The sequence below is a fragment of the Chlorocebus sabaeus genome, chromosome 29 (genome assembly GCF_047675955.1).
Source record: "Chlorocebus sabaeus isolate Y175 chromosome 29, mChlSab1.0.hap1, whole genome shotgun sequence".
In the NCBI taxonomy this organism is placed as follows: domain Eukaryota; kingdom Metazoa; phylum Chordata; class Mammalia; order Primates; family Cercopithecidae; genus Chlorocebus; species Chlorocebus sabaeus.
Genome location: NC_132932.1, coordinates 15,661,177 through 15,683,445, shown reverse-complemented (window position 1 = coordinate 15,683,445; position 22,269 = coordinate 15,661,177). Strand labels below are relative to the sequence as shown.

The 22,269-nt window shown below is 48.1% G+C and overlaps 1 protein-coding gene and 1 pseudogene across 6 annotated transcripts in view; both read right to left on the bottom strand.

The window, feature by feature from the left end:
• Positions 1–5,126: 5,126 nt before the first annotated feature.
• The window catches only part of CRTC3 (CREB regulated transcription coactivator 3), a 118,219-nt gene continuing 101,076 nt past the window's right edge, over positions 5,127–22,269 (bottom strand). For 4 of the 6 annotated variants that reach the window (XM_007990461.3, XM_007990462.3, XM_007990463.3 and 1 more), the window contains exons 11-15: positions 18,494–18,792; positions 11,444–11,644; positions 11,275–11,355; positions 9,224–9,326; positions 5,127–8,469 (exon numbers count right to left, since the gene is read on the bottom strand). In XM_007990461.3, coding sequence (XP_007988652.2) covers positions 8,261–8,469; positions 9,224–9,326; positions 11,275–11,355; positions 11,444–11,644; positions 18,494–18,792 — 893 coding nt within the window. In that variant the 3' untranslated portion in view covers positions 5,127–8,260. The remainder of the gene's footprint in view (positions 8,470–9,223; positions 9,327–11,274; positions 11,356–11,443; positions 11,645–18,493; positions 18,793–22,269) is intronic. The other 2 variants (XM_007990464.3, XM_007990466.3) reach the window with 1 other exon arrangement.
• LOC140710678 (10 kDa heat shock protein, mitochondrial pseudogene) lies at positions 11,654–18,486 on the bottom strand (annotated as a pseudogene).

Genomic DNA, 22,269 nt, shown 5'->3' with positions numbered 1-22,269 from the left:
AAGTATGGCACTTTTTCTAAAAAGAGTAGGTATTGTATGAGCCCATTTTGGTTAAAAAAAAATTCCTTTTCTCTGACTGTGTGCGTAGAGAGATGTCTCCATCCATGTTCTCTGGGTGTCAGCCATGATTATTTCTGGGGGTGCTGGATTTCCGGACCACTTGAGATTTTTGTTTTTTGTACTCTTCAGTGTTACTTGAATTTCTTATAATGAGCATGCACTATTTTTATCAAAGCAAAGCTTTTTTAAAAAATTAAAATACATTCTGGAAAAGAGAGAGAGAAAAAAAAACATGTGTTCCTTTGCTTCAGTCTCACTGGGATCCATGGGGACTGTTCCCAGGGGCTTCTGAGAGCCCACCACTGCGGTTCATTTCCACACCCCTCACCCTGGTGATTGGCGTGTTCGGGGGCCAGGGGTGCACGGGGAGGGAAATTTGTGAGCAGACCCTGAAGGATGCACTTTGGAGCTCTGGGTTCTGGGCCAGTGGGGTCAGGAGGCCTTGATGTCAGGCCTGTTGGGTCCGGGCTTTGTGCCTCCACTGTTTAGTTGGGTGACAGAGCCTCTATGGGCCTGTTTCCTCATCTGTAAACTCAAGAAGTCATCCTTGGCTGGGAGCAGTGGTTCACACCTGTAATCCCAGCACTTTGGGAGGCCTAGGCAGGTGGATCACCTGTCAAGAGTTCGAGACCAGCCTGGCCAACATGGTGAAATCCCATCTCTACAAAAAATACAAAAATCAGCCAGGTGTGGTGGAGTATGCCTGTAATCCCAGCTACTCGGGAGGCTGAAGCGGGAGAATCGCTTGAACCCAGAAGGCGGAGGTTGCAGTGAGCCAAGGTTGCACCACTGTACTCCAGCCTGGGTGACACAGCGAGACTCTGTCTCAGAAAAAAAAAAAAAGGAGTCACCTGTGCCCTGCCTCATTTTCAGGTTGATGTAAGGGATGTGCGTGGTGCTGTCACAGGGTTCAGCCTGGGAGGCCACATAGATTCCTGGCTTCATGCAGGAAGGAATTCAAAAGCAAGCTGATAAGTTTATTAAGAAAGTAATTATTTTTTATTAATTTTTTATTATTAAGTTTATTAGCAAGTTTATTAAGAAAGTAAATGAATAGAAAAGGGGCTACCCCAACAGCATGGGCTGCTCGACTCAGTAGACTTACGGTTATTTCTTGATCATACGGTAAATAAGGAGTGGATTATTTATGAGTTTTCCGGGAATAGGGTGGGAATTTCCTGGAACCGAGGGTTCCTCTTCCTTTTAGACCATATAGGGTAACTTCCGGACGTTGCCATGGCACTTGTGAACTGTCATGCGCTGGTGGGAGTGTCTTTTAGCAGCAAATGTATTATAATTAGCGAATAATGAGCAGTGAGGACAACCAGAGGTCACTTGCGTCATCATCTTGGTTTTGGCGGGTTCTGGCAGTTTCTTTATTGCATCCTGTTTTATCAGCATGATCTTTGTGATCTTTATCTTGTGCTGACCTCCTGTCTCGTCCTGTAACTTTGAATGCCTAACCTCCTGGGAATGCAGCCCAGCTGGTCTCAGCCTCATTTTACCCACAGCCCCTGTTCAAGATGGAGTCACTCTGGTTTGAACGCTTCTGACAGTGCAGTGTCTGGTAGTCCGGTTGGTCACTAAGGATACTTATTACTCCATATCATAGAATTCAATTTTAGCCAACACCACTGCCAGCCCAGCTCAAAGGCTAAAGTTGAGGGGATCCAGGGCTCTCTCTGGCCTATTCTGGGTCCTAAGAGCCACTCTTACAGTGGCAGCTCCACCTAGTGTCCACATCAGGCCATAGCAGCATATAGCTGATCTATTGTAAACCCCAATTTCCATACCTGCCAGCTATACAGCACTTATTAGGCAAAATGGACCAAAAAGATCTCTTTTTAATTATAATTTTTAATTTTTTTGAGACAGTCTCACTCTGTCACCCAGGTTGGAGTACAGTGGTGTGATCTCTGCTCACTGCAACCTCTGTCTCCTGGGTGTAAGGAATTCTCCTGCCTCAGCCTCCCTAGTAGCTGGGATTACAGACGCCCGCCCGGCTAATGTTTGTATTTTTGGTAGAGACGGGGTTTCACCATGTTGTCCAAGCTGGTCTCGAACTTCTGACCTCAAGTGATCCTCCAGCTTCAGCCTCCCAAAGTGCTGGGATTACTGTCATGAGCCACTGTGCCTGGCCCAAAGTAAGATCTAAAATCATTCCTCCCAGATCTAAGATTTAGTATTTTGAAACAAATACACAAATTCAGTACTTTTCAAGATTCCACTATCCTGTGTTTGAAAAGATGGCAGAGGAGGAGGAGCTGGAGGAGGTGGAGAAGGGGTGTGGAGGAGGAGGAGGGGTTTGGAGGAGGGTGAGGGGTATGGAAGGGGAGGGATGTGGAACAGGAGGGGTGTGGAGAAGGAGACAGGAGGAGGAGGAAGGGTTTGGAGGAAGACAAGGGGTGAGGAGGAGGGGTGAGGAGGAGGGGTGAGGAGGAGGGGTGTGTAGGAGGGGAAGTGTGGAGGAGGAGGAGGGGTATGGAGGAGGGGTGTGGAGGAGAGGTGAGGAGGAGGGGTGTGGAGGAGAGGTGAGGAGGAGGGGTGTGGAGGAGGAGGAGGGGTGAGGAGGAGGAGGTGTGGTGTGGAGGAGGAAGGGTGTGGAGGAAGAGGAGGGGTGTAGAGGAGAAGGGGTATGGACGAGGAGGAGGGGTGAGGAGGAGGGGTGAGGAGGAGGAGGGGTGAGGAGAAAGGGGTGTGGAGGAGAAGGGGTGTGGAGGAGGAGGAGGGGTTTGGAGGAGGGTGAGGGGTATGGAAGGGGAGGGATGTGGAACAGGAGGGGTGTGGAGAAGGAGACAGGAGGAGGAGGAAGGGTTTGGAGGAAGACAAGGGGTGAGGAGGAGGGGTGAGGAGGAGGAGGGGTGTGGAGGAGGGTGAGAAGGAGGGGCGTGGAGGGGGGTGTGGAGGAGGAGGGGTATAGAAGAGGAGGGGTGTGGAGCAGGAGGGGTGTGGAGGAGAAGGGGTGTGGAGGAAGAGGAGGGGTGAGGAGGAGGGGTAAGGAGGAGGGGTGTGTAGGAGGGGAAGTGTGGAGGAGGAGGAGGGGTGTGGAGGAGAGGTGAGGAGGAGGGGTGTGGAGGAGGAGGAGGGGTGAGGAAGAGGAGGAGGGGTGAGGAGGAGGAGGTGTGGTGTGGAGGAGGAAGGGTGTGGAGGAAGAGGAGGGGTGTAGAGGAGAAGGGGTATGGACGAGGAGGAGGGGTGAGGAGGAGGAGCGGTGGGGAGAAAGGGGTGTGGAGGAGAAGGGGTGTGGAGGAGGAGGAGGGGTTTGGAGGAGGGTGAGGGGTATGGAAGGGGAGGGATGTGGAACAGGAGGGGTGTGGAGAAGGAGACAGGAGGAGGAAGAAGGGTTTGGAGGAAGACAAGGGGTGAGGAGGAGGGGTGAGGAGGAGGAGGGGTGTGGAGGAGGGTGAGAAGGAGGGGCGTGGAGGGGGGTGTGGAGGAGGAGGGGTATAGAAGAGGAGGGGTGTGGAGCAGGAGGGGTGTGGAGGAGAAGGGGTGTGGAGGAAGAGGAGGGGTGAGGAGGAGGGGTGAGGAGGAGGGGTGTGTAGGAGGGGAAGTGTGGAGGAGGAGGAGGGGTGTGGAGGAGAGGTGAGGAGGAGGGGTGTGGAGGAGGAGGAGGGGTGAGGAAGAGGAGGAGGGGTGAGGAGGAGGAGGTGTGGTGTGGAGGAGGAAGGGTGTGGAGGAAGAGGAGGGGTGTAGAGGAGAAGGGGTATGGACGAGGAGGAGGGGTGAGGAGGAGGAGGGGTGAGGAGAAAGGGGTGTGGAGGAGAAGGGGTGTGGAGGAGGCTTGGAGGGCTGGAGAAGGTAGTTTGGGACGGTTGATGGAAAGCAGAGGATGGTGGAGGGGGAGGATGATAGGAGACAGGCATAGCCTGGGTGGTAGAATAGGGAGAAAAGCCTTACTGGAGCCAGAGAGGATTTTGGAGGGAGGGAGTGGCCGAAGGGCTTCAGGGATGCAGCTGACATCAGAGGGCCTTGGACAGAGGCAGGAGAGTAGGGGATCCTGGAGGGCTCCCTGGGGCTGCAGGCGAAGGGAGCTGAGCAGGAGCGCTCCTCCAGGAGAGGCAGGACACAGGGCTGTGGCATGAGGGTTAGCTGGTGGGGAAAGGGGTGTTTTCTGTTCTGAGGAAGGAGACTGGGCATCTTCACAGGCTGATGGGGAGGTGCCATCAGAGAGGGCTAAGTAGAAGGCCCCAGAACATCAGCAAGTCCTTGGGGAAGGTCAGATTGATGTGGAAATGGGACCTCGTAAGGCAGAGGGACGCTGGGGAAGGCGTGACGGGTTATGGGACAGAATGGGGAGCAGGTGGGACATGGAGGGAGCTGGCCCAGGTGGCCTGGATAGGAGGCAAGAAGCCCTCATGTGGTCTGATGAGTCTTGAGGAGAGAAGGGCGTGGGTGCCCCACGCCGCAGGAGAGGGCTGGGTCAGCACAGCCTGGAAGTGCTGGTTCTTCCCACAAGGCTCCCAGCAACAGAAAGCTCAGCCTGAGTGGTGTGGTGGTGGGAGAAGGGGCCTGTGGGTGTCACGTAGGCCACGAGCCAGGTGGGCCCGGGCAGAAGCAAGGAAAGCTAGGAGAGGATGGGCAGGCTGAGAAGAGGGGACAGGGAAGAATTCTCAGTGGGGTCAAAGAACAGCGTGTGTGCGGACCAGAGTGGAAATGGGGTCTCAGGAAGTTACAATCAGAGACAGGATTTCCAAGTAAGATTTCAGGAGACAGTCACCTTTATGACAAGCGCTGGATGTGGCTGTTCGCGTTGAACCCTGCGGGGATGGGGGTCTGGGGAAGGGACAGGGCTAGAGGCCAACCCAGGACGGAGCATCTGGTGGAGGAAGGGCGGTGGGCAGACGTGTGGAGGGGTGCTGGCTGCGGGGGCAGGAGACTGAGCTGCCTCCAGCTAAGGGAACTGAGTGCCCCTCCATGCATAACAAGAAGGCCTGACCCACGGCTGCTGCAAGGCCTGCCTTGCCCAGGCCCCAAATCCCAGCTGCAGGCTGAGCTGTGCAGGAGGCGGTGAGAGCAAGGCTCCCCATCAACCCCTCACCCAAGTGAAGAAAAACACCACCAAATGCAGAGACAACCTCATTGTGCTGCTTTTAATTACGAAAGATGTAAAATGATGCATTATAAAACTTGGAAGCAACTTTATACAAATTCCAATCTTTAAATATGGTTGAACAGGGTGCCCTGGGGGTCAGGACACTGGCAGGAAGTCTGATTAGTTGCTGGGATGGTCCCATCCACGAAGCACTGGACACATGCTGGGAACCATCTGTGCATAAATCAGAAGAGCCAACAAGAGAGTGGGAATGGAAAGGTCTGCAAATACGCATATGGACTTGAAGATACACCACCAGCTCAGGTAATATACAGCAGGCGGAGAAGAAATGAAACAGGAGAAACAGGACAAAGGAGAATTCATGACATGATCAAGAAACCCTTCTAACACTCTATGTCCTAAAACCCACAACCATACAGAAAGAAAAAATGGAAATGCAGACAGGGTTTTAGCTCTATGCTGTTTAACTGCTATAAGTGAGAGTAGTACAATGATCGATTTCTTGTGACAAAACTAAATATTGAAAAATAGTTTACTCTGAAGTATGCAGCTGCTTTAAATGCTGAGGACCACAACTGGTTTTGTTACAAAGGCCACAGTGAGTGCAGGCTCACGTGCTGCGGGCCAGGGCGACCCTGCCCGTGGTGAGTCCTCCACACCTTCTAGGCAGAGTGGGTTGTACAAGGCCCAAAACCTTTCACAAGGAACGACTGTACTCATAGACCTAAGGACAAATTGAATTCAGTGCTAAACCATATTGCCCCTAGTATACGTCCCCAAATAAATCCCTTCCCTTGGAGGCCTGTTTTCACAAGTCACCTGGAGAACCCCTGTGGGGCAGTGGGGTTCACTGTGTAGGTCTTGGGGTCTCCTGTTGCCAGGCAGGGTGGCTGCTGTGCAGACAAACTGAACTGGGACCCTGATATGATGATACCCACGGGTAAGGCACTATGTGAAAAGTGGACTATGCTGAGAACTGTTTTATAAAAACACAACTCTTATAATATCAGCACCATCCCCTGTTGGGAGTGAGATCAGGTTTGGGAGCCCTTTGACACAGGAGCTGGCTTTTTTTGGCACACTGGGGAGCTGGGTAGCATTGCGACTAAAGGCTCTTTAACAGAAAGTCTCCCCTCTGAGGTCTTGAGCACAAAGGGATCTGAAAGTGTAACTGGGAACAGGGCTGGCAAGGGCAGGCCAGCAGGCCCTTCCTGAGCTGGAAATCAGGCGAGGAGAACTCTGGTTTGATTTCCCAATTCCACAGCAAAGATTTGGGGCAAATGTGAAACAGATTCCAGAGGAAGGTGGAGGGGCACCCCATGAGGGTTATTTTAAAGATTAGAGGCAAGGTCAGAAGATAGAAATGGAATGAGGTCTGGAGAGGCTAACCAGCTCAGGGTCTTGTGACGATGACTCCTTTTACATAAGGGACAGGTGTGCCAGATTCAGACCCTCATTGTACAGCCTTGCTCCTCTGGGTGGAGCAGTCCAGCGACCCTCAATACACTCCAGGGTCTCCTGGAAGGGCAATGGCTGTCCAAGCAAAAATCCTGGCATCTTTCGTCTCTCCTTCAGGGTTCTCCTCCTCTCTACCCTGTCCTCTCACAGCCTAGATCCCTCCCCTGCAGTGCTCTGCCCGCTTCAAACCTACTGGCTTCACCTAAGTTAGAGGAGGCAGGCGGTGGTTGAAATCTGGTCCATCTATTTTATGAGAGGGTATTAATGACTAATGATGGTTCCATGAATTAGGCCTTCGTTTTACTATAAACTATTTTTTCAACCTCAAAGAATGACTCTCTACTTGAAGCAATTTAGAGCCAAACATGGATCTGAGAGGGAAGATCTTCCTGGGTGGGGCCCAGACAGGGTCCCTCAGGGCCCTCACCTGCTCAGCCCTTTCGGATGTACTCAGAAGACAGCGCCCACCCACCTGCATGGAGCACAGCCCACGGAGAATGCAGTGCCCGGCTTCACTGTGGTTTGGTCACCTAGTGTTCAAAGCATATTAAAGTGCATGCTTCACCAGAGGCACGAGTGCTAGAAAAGCTAAAGCTCTGAGAAGATTTGGCAGGGACGGGGGATAGCTACAGATGAGCCTGCCTTACAGCATGGCGGACGCAGTCATTCATCATGCACTGCACACGCTGTTCTGCAGCACTCACGCCAGCACACGAGTGTGCTGCCACGCACGTGTTAGGTGCTATGGGTTCAACAATGAATAAGGCACTGTCCCTGCCCTCAAGGAGCTTACGGTCTGCGGGGGTGACATTAAACTCCCAGCCCACAGAGCCACAGCTCCTCCAGCTGCTCTTCGTGGGGAGGTCTGTGCTTGTCCGGAGTTTGGAGGCCACTGAGTGTGAGATAGCTGCAGTCCCTGTCTTCCTTCCCCACCCCCCAAGAAGGAGCATAGTTCTCGTCAGGCTCATCAGTGCCAGGGGACTCTTTTCAGTGACTGATAAAATGGTCTTCCTCTTCCTCTGGTCCATAAGGAAAAGGTGTACTTTTCTGAAGCAGCAGAAACCAACTGGGAGAAAATGAAAATTAGCCTTCAGTCTGCCTGACTCAAGCCTGCTCTCGGACTTGTGGCAAAAACTTCTTCATGTGGTAAATCAGGCATGGCAGAGAGCTGTGGGGTCCGCTCAGCCTGGGAATGTCCCCTGCTGGAGGGCCTCACCCTCCGGGTCAGGTCAGAGCAGGCATCGAGGTGCCCCCTCCGGGGCCACTGCTCCAGGCTGAGCCTCCCACTCCGGACCCGCCTTCGGTGCAGCCGGAGATCAGTGGTTCTGAGCACTACACAATGCCACGGAGGCCTCCAGTGACACGATATTTCCTACTCTTACACATCGATGGACTGGAAGGCCAAGAAAAAGATGCAATGGAGATGAGCTTTCCAGTTCATGGGAAGCTCCAAGCAGCCTGCCTGCTGCAACACGACTTTGGCCACAGGCTGGAGAGGCAGTACATAGCTGTGTGATCTGGAGGAAGCCACAGTGTCTGAGATGGGACCTCATCTGAAAGCCTGGAGCCGTGGCATTGGTTCCTTCTATGTCAAGATAACGAAAGCCGGCAGTCCGCTGGCTCCATTCTATTCCATTCTATTTTGGCGGTTGCAGAAAAACATTCTTCTGTTCCACTGCCTTCTGTTCACAGTCTGTCAGCTCGAAACGTCTCTTCAACAGAGGGGTCCAGCAGGCCCATGCTGGAGTCACTTAACATGTTGAGTCCGTCCAGGCTCAGGGGTTCAATCTGCAGCTCCTCTTCCAGTGGAAATGGAGTGTCCACGTTCAGGCTGACCTCGGGCAGGCCTGCCAGCGCACTGTTGAGGTCTTTGAACAGGCTGGTGCTGGAGTCTTCTGAAAGGGGTGGCCAGAGAGGAAAACAGTACACTTAGGAGGCATGAAGGCTCCAGGCTACTAAGCAAACCCAGCTGATGACGGTCCCCTAAACTGCCATCCCACACGTCCTGACCAGCCCTAGGCCCACAGTTCTTGCCCTGGAGTCTACATTCTTGTCAGTCAGTTGCACAACTCCCAATGTTTGCAGGTTTTTTTTTCCTTTTGAACAGTCATCAGTCACCTAAGATGAAATCTTTCTTTTTTTTTGGAAACAGAGTCTAGCTCTGTCACCCAGGCTGGAGTACAGTGGCACTATCTCGGCTCACTGCAAGCTCCACCTCCCGGGCTCACGCCATTTTCCTGCCTCAGCCTCCCGAGTAGCTGGGACTACAGGCACCCGCCACCACACCCAGCTAATTTTTTTTTTTTGTATTTTTTAGTAAAAACGGGGTTTCACTGTGTTAGCCAGGATGGTGTTGATCTCCTGACCTCATGATCCGCCTGCCTCGGCCTCCCAAAGTGTTGGGATTACACATGTGAGCCACCGCGCCCGGCCAGACGAAATCTTTCAGAAAAGGCTTTGACTACCAGGCCCACCGCCCTGCGTCACGGTCTCTGAGGCTGGATACCTGCATCTCAAAGAGTCAAGTTGACCCAGGCAACGTTCGCTTTTTGCTTTATATAATATTATGTTGTTTAAACTATCGTATGAAGGTACCTAAACACACAACAAAATAAAAGCAGTAAAGAAGCTGAGGGGTGGCTCACTCACCTGTCAGGATGGTGTTTGGGAAACTCCCGCAGTTGGAATATGGGCTTGGTCTCAAATGAAAAGAGTCCTGCAGTTCTCGGGAACCTTGTTGCACTAGAGGCACCTGGAAGCATCAAAGGTCACGTGAGGAAGGCCACACCTCTGCTTCCAAGGAGGAAGCGAGTATTGCAATGTGCTCCCAGAGCCAAGCTTGATTTGCAAACTAATACATATTCCCTTCTTTCCAGGATCCCAGAGTGCTTTGCTCTTGTGGTGATGTATGTACGATATTCTTGTCAGGCAGGCAGATGCTGGGGTGGAGGAGGGGCCCCTGAGGCCCACAGCGCGGTGACTTTTCCCCAGCCCACTACACCATCCCAAGAGATACCAGCGGTCATGGTTTCTGTGGCCCCTCAGACATGTCTCCTCAGCCTCACCAAGACCTTTGTAAACTGCCTTCTATGGGAACCCTTCAAAGGCTCTGTCTATAACCAAGAAAGTATGGACTCTTTTCTTCCTTGGTTTCTTTCTTCCTCTTTTTTCTTTAAAGATAGGGTCTCTGTTGCCCAGGCTGGAGTGCAGTGGTGCCATCTCGGCTCACTGAAACCTCCACCTCCCAGGCTCAAGCGATCCATCCACCTCAGCCTCCCAAAATAGCTGGGACCACATGCCACCATGCCTGGCTAATCTTTGTATTTTTTGTAGAGACAGGGTCTTGCTGTATTTTACCCAGGCTGGTCTCAAACTCCTGAGTTTAAGCCAGCCACCTGCCTCGCCTCCCAAAGTGCTGGGATTATGGGCGTGAGCCACTGCGCCGACCTATTCCCTGGTTTCTAGAAAACTGAGAAAGTGGAAGCCTTTCCTTTTTGTACTCAGAAGGAGGAAACTCAGGCAAGTTTCTCCCTATGAGAAAGCCTCTCTGAGGACTGGTTATAACTGTGGCCAATTTTAGGTTCCTTTCCTGAAATTAATTTTCTAAGCCATTAAAAAAAAGGAGGTCTCAAAAGAAGAAGTTTCCATCATTTTTCAGGGAGACACTGATTCCCATCTAGACTAAAATGGCTCTTTAGAAAATAGGGAGGCAAGGAGGATTGGTTCTTGCCACAAAGCTTCATCTGTGGCCTACTTAGGAAACAGCTATCTTAATTTATTTTATTATTATTAAGTTCTTGGTCGGGCACAGTGGCTCACACCTGTAATCCCAGCACTTTGGGAGGCCAAGGCGGGTGGATCACTTGAGGTCAGGAGTTCAAGACCAGCCTGGTCAACATAGTGAAACCCGTCTCTACTAAAAATACAAAAATTAGCTGGGCGTAGGGGTGCACGCCTGTAACCCCAATTACTCAGGAGTCTGAGACATGAGAATCGCTTGAAGCCAGGAGGTGGAGGTTGCAGTGAGCCAAGATCATGCCACTGCACTCCAGCCTGGGCGACAGATAAAAAAAAAAAAAAAAAAGTTCTGGAAACTGTTCAACCCTTCTTCTACTCCTTAATCCATCGGAGGGTCCAGTCTTGAATACCATAAAATCTAGGAATATTAAAAATAGTCAAGTTAGGGAGAAACTAAACTGTAAAAGCAAGTGGCCGAGTTGAAAATACCTTACAGAAGGAGCTCCCCTCACTGCCCAGGACTGAGCTCTCCCCAGGAGGCCACACGCTGTGCTAGGTGCACCAGCCTGGGTGCAGGCAAAATGTGGCGCCACCTTCTGACCCTGCGGAGGGAGCAGGTGCCGCCCTCCCTATGCCTCAGTTTCAACATGAGGGCACTGAGGAGGCGGGTGCTGTGTCCCTTCCAGTGTTCATGATTTTACAGTTCTACAACGAAGAGTGTCATCAAAAGTCTCCTGCCAATTATTCCAATAGTTCCTCTGCTGAAGCCTGATACTAAATAACACAGCCAAAGCCAGCGTTTTAGGGCCAAAGAAGATGAAAGGCTCTTCTAGTCACAGAACACATCCAGAACCAGGGAAGTGGCATGTCTGGTCTGCTTGGTTCTGAGTTCTACACAATGAACAACCTAAATGGTACAGTTTACGCACCAAGGGAGGGGAAGGCAGGGGTGATCCACCCACCTGTTGAGGAAAGGCAGGGCCTGGCCTCATGGACTGCTGGTCAAAACCCACATCTGGGAAGAAGTTGGTCAAAGATGAGCCCTTCAGAGAGTAAGGAGGTGACCATTTAGCTTGGAACTCAGAGCAAAACAAGCATTCCCTCCGCACCAACGCTGCTGCCAGGACTCACCTGGGCTGGGAGAAGCTGAAAGTCTGACTGTGGCAGTGAGGAGGCTGCCTGGGGCTGCTGGGCAGGGGCCTCAGGGGTGCGGGGCTGCTGCAGGAGGGGCTGGGTGAGCTCCTGGGGCGCAGGGTAAGGGGGTGGTGGGGACACCTGGGCTTGAGCTTCTGTGGGCAGGAAGGAAAGTTGGCTTCGGTCTGAGGACACCATCTGCAAAACAAACACACAAAGCCACTAACAAGCTTCTGCGTTTCTAGTGTTAAGTCCTTTAGGATTAGGAAATGTCAGAGTGGGAGGAAGCCTGAGATTTTCCTCACCGCGGTGTCCTGTGCAATGCTGTGAGAAGCCCGTTTCTCTTCCTTTAAAGTATATCTCAAGTTTTACTTCCCTACAAAGCATGTTCCATTCAATGACAAGTTCTATTGTCTTAAAAGAACTAAACAAGAAAACAGTCAATTTAACCAATTTCCTTTCAGTTTTCTCTGTGAAAATCATGTTTTGTTTTGTTTTTTTATAGCCATGTCTTCTGGTTAAAAGTGGAAGATTGAAAAAGGCCCTTAGCTCTGCCATCTCCCCAAACCCTGTTAAGACACTACAACAACATTAACCAGCAATCAGCATTAATAAATAACACTAAACAATAACACAGAACACTAAATGAAAACAAACAACATGAGGACAAAGATAACGGGAGAGAAGAAAATGGCAACAAAAGCTAGAAAATGAGAAGCAGATGGCCAAATGGTAACTGGCTTAGCAGAACTGAGAAAACCCAATGCTAAGCTGGCAGTGAGGAAAAACCAGGAGGCAATCTCATTTACAGCACTAAATCCCCACAGGGCTCTGGGATTGGGGACAGCAGGGAGCAGGGGCTGAAGCTAAAACCAGGAGGTTCTGGTCAAAGTTTGTGTAAGGGGCAGTCAGACCTGCAGAGCCCTTGCCTTGAGTGTGCTTCTGCACACTGGCCCCCACCACCCTGCCACCTGCCAGGAGACTGGAAGGCTCCACTCCTGAGAGAATAAAACTAAGGGACTCACTCTGGATATTAGAAGGTGAGGCACTTTACTGAAAACACAGGGTTTAGAAGCAATTTCATGATCACATCTTAAGATCTCCACCTTTCTTTCCCAACCTGGCTCTCAGGATGCTGGAATCCAGATATGCCGAGGTGGGACGTTGGAAGAGTGTTCTTTAGGGAACCTGACAAGGACTGAGCGAGAAAATCTTTTTCTTTTTTTTTTTTTGGAGACAGAGTCTTGCTCAGTCACCCAAGCTGGAGTGCAGTGGCACGATCTTGGCTTACTGCAACCTCCACCTCCTGGGTTCAAGCAATTCTCCTGCCTCAGTCTCCCGAGTAGCTGAAATTACAGGAGCATGCTAACATGCCTGGCAAATTTTTATATTTTTAGTAGAGACGGGGTTTCACCATGTTGGCCAGGCTGGTCTAGAACTCCTAACCTCAGGTGATCCTCCCGTCTTGGCCTCCCAAAGTGCTGAGATTACAGGTGTGAACCACCGCGCCTGGCCAGAGAAGATCATAAAACTTATGACACCAGAAATTTCCCAAGGAAATGACCAAGCTAGATCATTCTACAATGAAGACCACACTCAGCAGGCCTGCCCACATACACAGAGCTGCCAGCCAGCTTCTCAGTGTCCTGTTTTCTTTCTTTTTGTTTCTCATTTACATATTTTTATTTGGAAATGTTTATATTAGTACAAGGAAACAATTTTGGAGACACTGGATGTCATTAGTTATCACTAGTTTATTATAAAAGAGAAATATGGAAATTATTTACATGATGAAAGATTTCAGAACTTCAGTGGAATGGGCAGCTTCACATTGATGCCATTTCAATAGTGACTTATTTCAGTCTATGTACTTTCCAAGAATGTCACCATCTCTGAATAGGAAATAATCCTTGTCATCTAGAACTATTTTGGTGCCTCCATATTCTAGGAGAAGAACTTTATCTCCAACTTTCATGCTAACTGGCTGAATCTCTCCACCCTTTCCTTTAGATAACCCGATCCAACAGTGACTATTGTTGCTTGCAATACTTTTCCTTGCGATTTTTCTGGAAGCATAATGCCTCCTTTGGTTACAGTTTTAGCAGCACTCCTTCCAACCAATACTTGGTCAAAGAGTGGAAGAAACTTTCTAAACGCTTGTCCCGCCATGACTCCCTTCGCCTCAGACTCGTATTCTGCTCTAGCGTAGCGCTGCAAGGAGAGAGCCCCTCAGTGTCCTGTTCTTAAACGTGAGCAGAGCACCAAAGATCACCAGGCCCCGAGGAAACTATCTGCCATGAAAGTCAGAAGCCAAAGCAGACACACACAATGTTGGAAAGATGTGTGCAGGAAGAAGTAGTTGTGAAAAAACAAAATCAGCATGACAATATTTAGGCTACTAAGAAAATCCTTATCTATTAGAGATACATATTGAAATATTTGCAATTTTTAAAAGCAGGGTATGGATGAAACAAGATAACAAAGCTGGCATGGTGGCTCACGCCTGTAATCTCAGACTTTGGGAGGCTGAGGCGGGTGGATAACCTGAGGTCAGGAGTTCGAGACCAGCCTGGCCAACGTGGTGAAACCCCGTCTCTACAAAAATTAGCCAGGTGTGGTGGCGTGGACCTGTAGTCCCAGTTATTTGGGAGGCTGAGGCCAGGAGAATGGTTTGAACCTAGATGGTGGAGGTTACAGTGAGCCAAGATCACACCACTGTACTCTAGCCTGGGCAACAGAGCAAGACTCCATCTCAAAAAAAAAAAAATGTTAATTGCTGAGGCTAGATGATGGGTATAGGAGGATTTATTGTATTATGTTCTCTACTTTTCATGCAATAAAAAAATTTTATTATAAAAATAAAGATAAATTAGAAAAAAATGACCACTAAAAACCTTAGAGAGAAAAATATGATATTGCATCTGTGGAATATGTATGATGCTGTTAAAAAAAAACACTGAGAGAACTCATAGCAATTTAAAAATGAGAGCAGAAATGAAAAACTCAACAGAAGGGCTGGAAGATAAAGCTGAGACACTCTTTCAGAAAGCAAAGCAAAACAAACAAGGAAGCAACCACAGAGAAGGAAAAGAGGAGAGAGAGAAAATAAGGATATTAGAGGAAAAGTCCAGGATAGTCAACATTCATAGAGTTCCAGAGAGAGAACAGAGAAAACTGAAGGGAAGAAATCACTGAAGAAACTTTATTTCAATGTTCTTTAACATTTCCCAGAAATGAAGGCTGTGAGTTTCCAGATTGAAGGAACCCATCAAATATGCAGACTCACACCAAGCCACATTATCTTGAAGTTTCAGAACACTGGGGACAAAAAGATCTTACAAGCCTGGGGCGGATTGGGGGATTCCATGCAAAGTGTTAAGAGTCAGAATGGCACTGGATTTCTCAATAGCAACTTAGAAATGAAAAGGCAATCGATTCCAAGGGAAAATTATTTCAAATTTAGAATTCTATATTCAGCCAAATAATAATTAAATGGTAGATCAAATAAAGACATAATAAAGTCATACAAAGTCACAGGCACTCTTTCCTATAGAGCTACTAGAGAATTTATTTTTGAATGTACTGAGATCTGCCCAACTCTGAGAGTTGGGGACTGAATTAGTAATACACAGAAATACATGCAGATAACCAGACTCACAAAAAAGTCAGACATTTATTAACTCCCAGGAGGAAAAAATTCTCATTTTCTTATTTCATGGTATACTATATGTCAACTCTAACTACATTGTAACTGTAAAAACACTAAATATTGAGTATTGCTCTAACCAAAATTATAATAAATGAGGAGGGTGGGTAGGAAATTGTGTGTGTGTGTGTGTGCTCATGTGTGCACATATGTGTGTGGTGGGGTTTGTGGGAGAGTGGAAAGAGAACTAAATTCTAACCTTCATTGGTAGGATGTCATTAGATAATTCCTAACACCAAAAATGTAGAACAAAAAATGCATAAAACAACATGGTTAGGCCGGGTAAGGTGGCTCATGCCTGTAATCTCAGCATTTTGGGAGGCCGAGGTGGGTAGACTGCCTGAGGTCAGGAGTTTGAAACCAGTCTGGCTAACATGGTGAAAAATACATCTCTACTAAAAATACAAAAATTAGCCAGGCGTGGTGGTACACACCTGTAGTCCCAGCTACTTGGGAAGCTGAGGCAGGAGAATCGCTTGAACGTGGGAGGTGGAGGTTTCAGTGAGCTGAGATCGCACCACTGCACCCCAGTCTGGGTGACAGAGCAAGACTCTGTCTCAAAAAAAAAAAAAAAAATAATAATAATAATAATAACAACATGGCTATACCAAAGAGATTAACTAAAATGGTTGACGGTAGCCATCTCTAGGCAGTGAGAAATATGCCTAACGATGGGGAAAGACCACTGTTTTTCTGTAACAAGTCCTTTAGAACTATTTGACGTTTTAAACTACATGCATGAGTAACATTCACTTTTCAAAATTTCCTTTTTTTAAGAGATAGGGTGTCACTATGTTGCCAAGGCTGGTCTTGAACTCTGGGCCTCAAGCAATCCTCCAGTCTCTGCCTCCTGAGTAGCTGGGAATACAGTCAGAACCACTGTGTCCAGCAACATTCATTAAAAAAAAAATCTAAATATTAAACAAATTAAAAACACATCTGAAAGGGGACACTCTGGCCAGACAGTCTCCTTAAAACGTAGCTAAAAAGCAAGAATACTTTTAGATCTTATAAAAGAATCTTGCAAAATAAAATTAAAGGCAATTCAATAACATAAGAACCATGAAAACAATAATTATGGACTAGCCTGGGCAATATGGTGAAACTCCATCTCTACAAAAAAAAAAAAAAAATACAAAAATTAGTTGGGTGTGATGGCGTACACCCATAGTCCTAGGTACCTGGGAGGTTAAGGTGGGAGGATCACCTGAGCTCAGGGAGTTCAAGGCTACAGTGAGCTGTGATCGTGCCACTGCACTCGAGCCTCGCTGAGAGTGAAACGCTGTCTCTAAAAAAAATAAAAATAAAAATTATGGCAGGGCACAGTGGCTCATGCCTGACACAAGGCACACTGGCTAATTCCAGCTCTTTGGGAGGCTGAGTTGGGAGGATCACTTGAGCCCAGGAGTTTAAGACCAGCCTGGAAAACATAGGGAGACTCTGTTTCTTTCTTTTCTAATTTTAACTGAGACAGAGTAACTCTGTCACCCAGGCTGGAGTGCAGTGGTGCAGTCCTGGCTTACTGCAAACTTCCGTCTCCAGGGTGCAAGCAATTCTCATGTCTCAGCATCCCGAGTAGGTGGGATTACAGGCGTGAGCCACCATGCCCGGTAATTTTTGTATTTTTAGTAGAGATGGGGTTTCGTCATGTTGACCAGGCTGGTCTCAAACTCCTGCCCTCAAGTGACCTGCCTGCCTTGGACTCCCACAGTGCTAGGATTACAGGTGTGAGGCACACACCCAGCCCAGGGAGACCCTGTTTCTACAAAAAAATTTTTTAAATTAGCTGGGTGTGGTGACATGGGCCTGTAGTCACAGTTACTTGAAGAATCCCAGCTGAGGCAGGAGGATCGCTTGGGCCCAGGAATTCAAGGCTGCAGGGAGCCATGATCGTGCAACTGTGCTCCAGCTTGGGCGACACAGTGAAACTTAAAAACAAAAATTATGAAATGTCCTTTCACCCTTGCCCAAAAGAGATTACTCATACAATCAAGATGCCACAGCTAGTAATTGGTAAAAAGTGACTAATAACAAGATCCTCTAACTCTCTGTTGTGTTCTGTCAACTCTTCCTTCTAAATCATTATTAATTTATGGCGAGGAATGATGCTGTAACAGATAGAGGATATGACCAAAGGTTAAAAATACATTCCTCGATGATTACGGTAAGAACCACCTCTGAGTTTAGAATTTATAGGACGTTTCAACCCCTGCGTTTCTATAATGGGCTTTGCTTTGCTTTGCTTTGCTTTTGAGACAGGGTCTCACTCTGTTGCCAGGCTACAGTGCAGTGAGGCTATCTTGGCTCAATGCACCCTCGACCTCCTGGGCTCGAGCGATCCTCCCACCTCCACTCCGGAGTAGCTGGGACTACAGGCACGTGCCACCTCACCCGGCTCATTTTTCCATTTTTTTGTATGGGTGTGTGACTTTTAAATGTGCCTCTTTCTCAACAGACTTCTTTTCGTCCTTATAAGAGATATAATCCTCAATATACTTAGTATTTAATGAACAATAAAAGTATTGTTTCTCAAATCTGTAGACAATTAGGGAGGAGGTCTAATTCGCTATCAAAGCTTCAGGAAGGTATTAAATGTTTTCTTTGGCTTTCCCCTATGGCTTAATGTACTTACAGAGTCAATGACTGATTTTTCCATGCCAACTTTGAAATCCTAACCTGGTTTCCCTTAGTTACCTTAGATTTATCTGGATGGCATTCTCTTTATCCTACTGTTCCTCTCAACCCCAAGTTTGTGAGTTAGTGACTGTAGATTGGTCAACATTTGCTTAAAGAGTAATGAACACAGCAAATCTGCTATTATTCTAATAGAAAATCATTAATTAGGCTGGGTGCCATGGCTCATGCCTATAATCCCAGCACTTTGGGAGGCCACGCTGGGAGGACGGCTTGAGCCTTGGCATTTGAGACCAGCTTGGGCAACATATCGAGATCTTGTCTCTACAAAAAAAAATCAAAAAATTAGTCAGGTATGGTGATGCATGCCTGTGGTCCCAGCTACTCTGAAGACTAAGGTGAGAAGATCGCTTGAGCCCGGGAGGTGAGGCTGCAGTGAGCCATGATTGTGCCACTGCACTCCAGCCTGGGCAACAGAGTGAGACCCTTTCTCAAAAAAAGAAAAGAAAATCATGAATTCATTCTGCATTATTGACACTTCTGCTCTGCTCTGATTTCACATATAAGAGTGAACAGATTGCACTTGAGGCCTCGTGGGTGCTTTCTGTAATAATGGGTGTAACCCAAAATAGTAAAGAGGAGGAATGCACTTCCTATATCTTGCAGTCTGTTTCACTGTAGTGGTTGGTCTGTCTGTGTATGTTTACCTGGGAGGTAGGATATGGGGCCAGTGGGCTGGTTGAAGACAGCTGTCTGCTGAAACCTTGATGTGCTTCGGGGCCAGGAGAAAGCGTGAGAGGGCTGACGGGAGGCTGCCGACGCCGAGACGGGCCACTCAGGTTTGTGGTGGAAAGAGATGGGTTGCTAAGGGAAAATAGACGGAGCGAAGGGTGAAGAGCAGATGCATTGGGAACAGATGTCTGTGGGTGGTTATTTAGGGAAGAGGAAAGCACAGTCTTATTGAGCGTGGCTTGGATGGAGGGGTTACTCCGAGAACTCTGGAGACCTGGAAGACAACAAATTCACAAGTTACTTATAATTTCAGACCAAATCTTTTGTTTTCCAAAAATGAAAGAAAACTGTCTACTGTCACATGCGACAATGATTCTGTAGGTAAAGGAGCTCCTGGACAGCTCTCCTACAGGGACAGCATCCGATGCACCAATGGCAAGGAGAAGATGCCCCTGCACTAACAGAGACGGGGCCACCAAGATGAGAACGATGTTTTCCCATGAAAGGGGAGATCGTCTCAACAACTCCTAGGTGCGCAAAACTAGGTAAACCTGGGGGTTGCAGAGGCAAATGTTCCAGGTGCTTGGCCCAGACCCAGGGAAAGGACCCTAGGTCTGTACAACAAACTCTGTTTAGAGCCCCTGAAGGTCTCTGTCCCAAGCACACTGCCTGCATCCCCTGCTACCTTTGGAGAGCATCCTTTCACGGCAAGTCCTGCTCCTTGAGGAGCTGTCTCGGTGGTCTTTAAGTACCCTCAGCACACTAGGGAGTCATAGGAGGGGACACTTCCCTGTATCTCCCACCCCAGGGTCCCTCTTTGATTTTCTCTTTCCCAGGAAATTGTTCATCACAGTCTATTCCAACTCAAAAAGGAAGTTTTTGCTGATGCTTTATTTGGGGGACGGGGTGAATTTTATCATGAGTAAGGAAGTTTGGGAGAGAGATTTTTGCAGCGTAGGCTGCTAGGGCACGAGCTCTGTGAAGCTGGGGATCCTGTCCTATGCCCTGCTGGTTCCTCAGCACCTGGCACAGGGCCTGGCATGGAGCAGCTTTGCTCAGTGAATCAATTATTCGGCTGCTGCTGCTGTGTGTATCTCAACTGGCAATACCTATGTTTTAACCTTCAGCCCATCTTGTACCAGCAGTTGGGGTGAGCAGAACTATGTGTTGTTTTGTGTTGACAAAAAATTTAAGTGTTTGATAAGTTATGGAAAGGAAGAAATAACAAAAATCCAGCATTTTGAGCTGGCAAAATTATTATTATCATTATTATAATTATTGTTGTTATTTTTTGAGACGGAGTCTCGCTCTGTTGCCCAGGCTGGAGTGCAGTGGCGCGATCTCGGCTCACCGCAAGCTCTGTCTCCCGGGTTCATGCCATTCTCCTGCCTCATTCTCCCCAGTAGCTGGGAATACAGGCGCCCGCCACCACGCCTGGCTAATTTTTTTGTATCTTTTAGTAGAGATGAGGTTTCACCGTGTTAGCCAGGATGGTCTCGATCTCCTGACCTCGTGATCCACCCGCCTTGGCCTCCCAAAATGCTGGGATTACAGGCTAGGCCCGGCTAGGCCGGGCGCAGTGGCTCACACCTGTAATCCCAGCATTTTGGGAGGCTGAGGCAGGTGGATCACGAGGTCAGGAGATCGAGACCATCCTGGCTAACACGGTGAAACCCCGTCTCTACTAAAAATACAAAAAATTAACCGGGCGTGGCAGCATGCGCCTGTAGACCCAGCTACTCGGGAGGCTGAGGCAGGAGAATCACTTGAATCTGGGAGGCGGAGGTTGCAGTGAGCCAAGATCACGCCACTGCACTCCAGCCTGGGAGACAGAGCAAGACTCCATTTCAAAAAAAAAAAAAAATTATCGTATTTTTAGAATTCATGTAGATGACTTCACTTGCTATATTTTTAAAGGTAGGAACATATCTATGACAAAGCCCTACATAAATCCACCACTCATCAGTCCACAAAGATGTCAGTGGTCCAGCTGGCTCAGATAATAATTAGAGCTACAGCTGTGAACTTAGCTTTTAAAAATTCATTCAGAAAGAAAGCTCAAGCATCTCTTAAACATCTTTGAAATCTGTGTGTACCAAGCATTTTAAGGAGTTCAATAGAAAATATAGAAACTGTCATGCCTGTAATCCCAACACTTTGGGAGTCTGAGGCAGGCGGATCAAAAGGTCAGGAGATCGAGACCATCCTGGCTAACATAGTGAAACCCCGTCTCTACTAAAAAAAAATACAAAAAAAATTAGCCAGGCATGGTGGCGGGCACCTGTAGTCCCAGCTACTGGGGAGGCTGAGGCAGGAGAATGGCGTGAACCCAGGAGGCGGAGCTTGCCGTGAGCCGAGATCGCACCACTGCACTCCAGCCTGGGTGACAGAGCAAGACTCCATCTCAAAAAGAAAAAATAATAATAATTAAAAAGTACAGAAACCTGACATCGGTTCCGACATGTTCTGGAAATAATGCTTTTTTGAGAAGACAACCAGTGACTAAACATAAGATCTTCAGCTAGAAGCAAAGTGTCAAAGGCTGCATTAGAAAACGCCAGCTTCCCTGAGGCCCAGTGGAGCTATGTGCTGATGCTGCTTCACTTCTGGGACCCTAGATATCTTTCTACATCGAGGATTCACCCAGAAGGTGAATTGCCCACACTCTGAATCTGGGCATAAAGGTTTTGAGAGTTTCTCCTATGAAGCAAATGTGTAAATATCAAAACCAAGACTCAGTCGATGAAAAACTTGCTACTATTAAGGATACTAAAATGACCCAAAAACCCCAAAAAACAAAAATAAAGGTGTTCTCTGAAATCAATTCTTCAACCTAAGATTGTGTTGCACCATGGCAGCATCACTGCAATCATTAGAGAAACTTCCAGGTGACCCACCTGAAGGGGACCACTCTCAGCTGGGTGGTGAATTCTGATTTGCATGGATGAATCTCAGACTGAAGGGCAGCAAACACTCCTTTCACCTGGAGACCATCACTGAGCATCCCTTCCAAACGAAATGCTCCACAACACAATTCTGGGTAGGAGTGTTACGGCCAGGGGCTGTACCGCACCACTGGGAGTAAGAGGATTATCACCTGCCCTAGACATTGACAAGAGTATGTTGGTGGTGGCTCACGCCTGTAGGCCAAGGCAGGTGGATCACTTGAGGTCAGGAGTTCGAGACCCCGTCTCTACTAAAAATACAAAAAATTAACTGGGCATGGCGGCATGCGCTTGTAGTCCCAGCTACTAGGGAGGCTGAGGCAGGAGAATTGCTTGAATCTGGGAGGCGGAGGTTGCAGTGAGCCAAGATCATGCCACTGCACTCTAGCCTGGGAGACAGAGCGAGACTACATCTCAAAAAAAAAAAAAAAAAAAAAAAAAAAAAATTTATCGTATTTTTAGAATTCATGTAGATGACTTCACTTGCTATATTTTTAAAGGTAGGAACATGTCTATGATAAAGCCCTACATAAATCTACCACTCACCAGTCCACAAAGAGGTCAGTGGTCCAGCTGGCTCAGATAATAATTAGAGCTACAGCTGTGAACTGAGCTTTTACAAATTCATGCAGAAAGAAAGCTCAAGCATCTCTTAAACATCTTTGAAATCTGTGTGTATCAAGCATTTTAAGGAGTTCGCAGAAAATACAGAAACTGTCATGCCTGTAATCCCAGCACTCTGGGAGGCCGAGGTGGGTGGAGGTGAGCCTGGTCAACATGGTGAAACCCTGTCTCTACTAAAAATA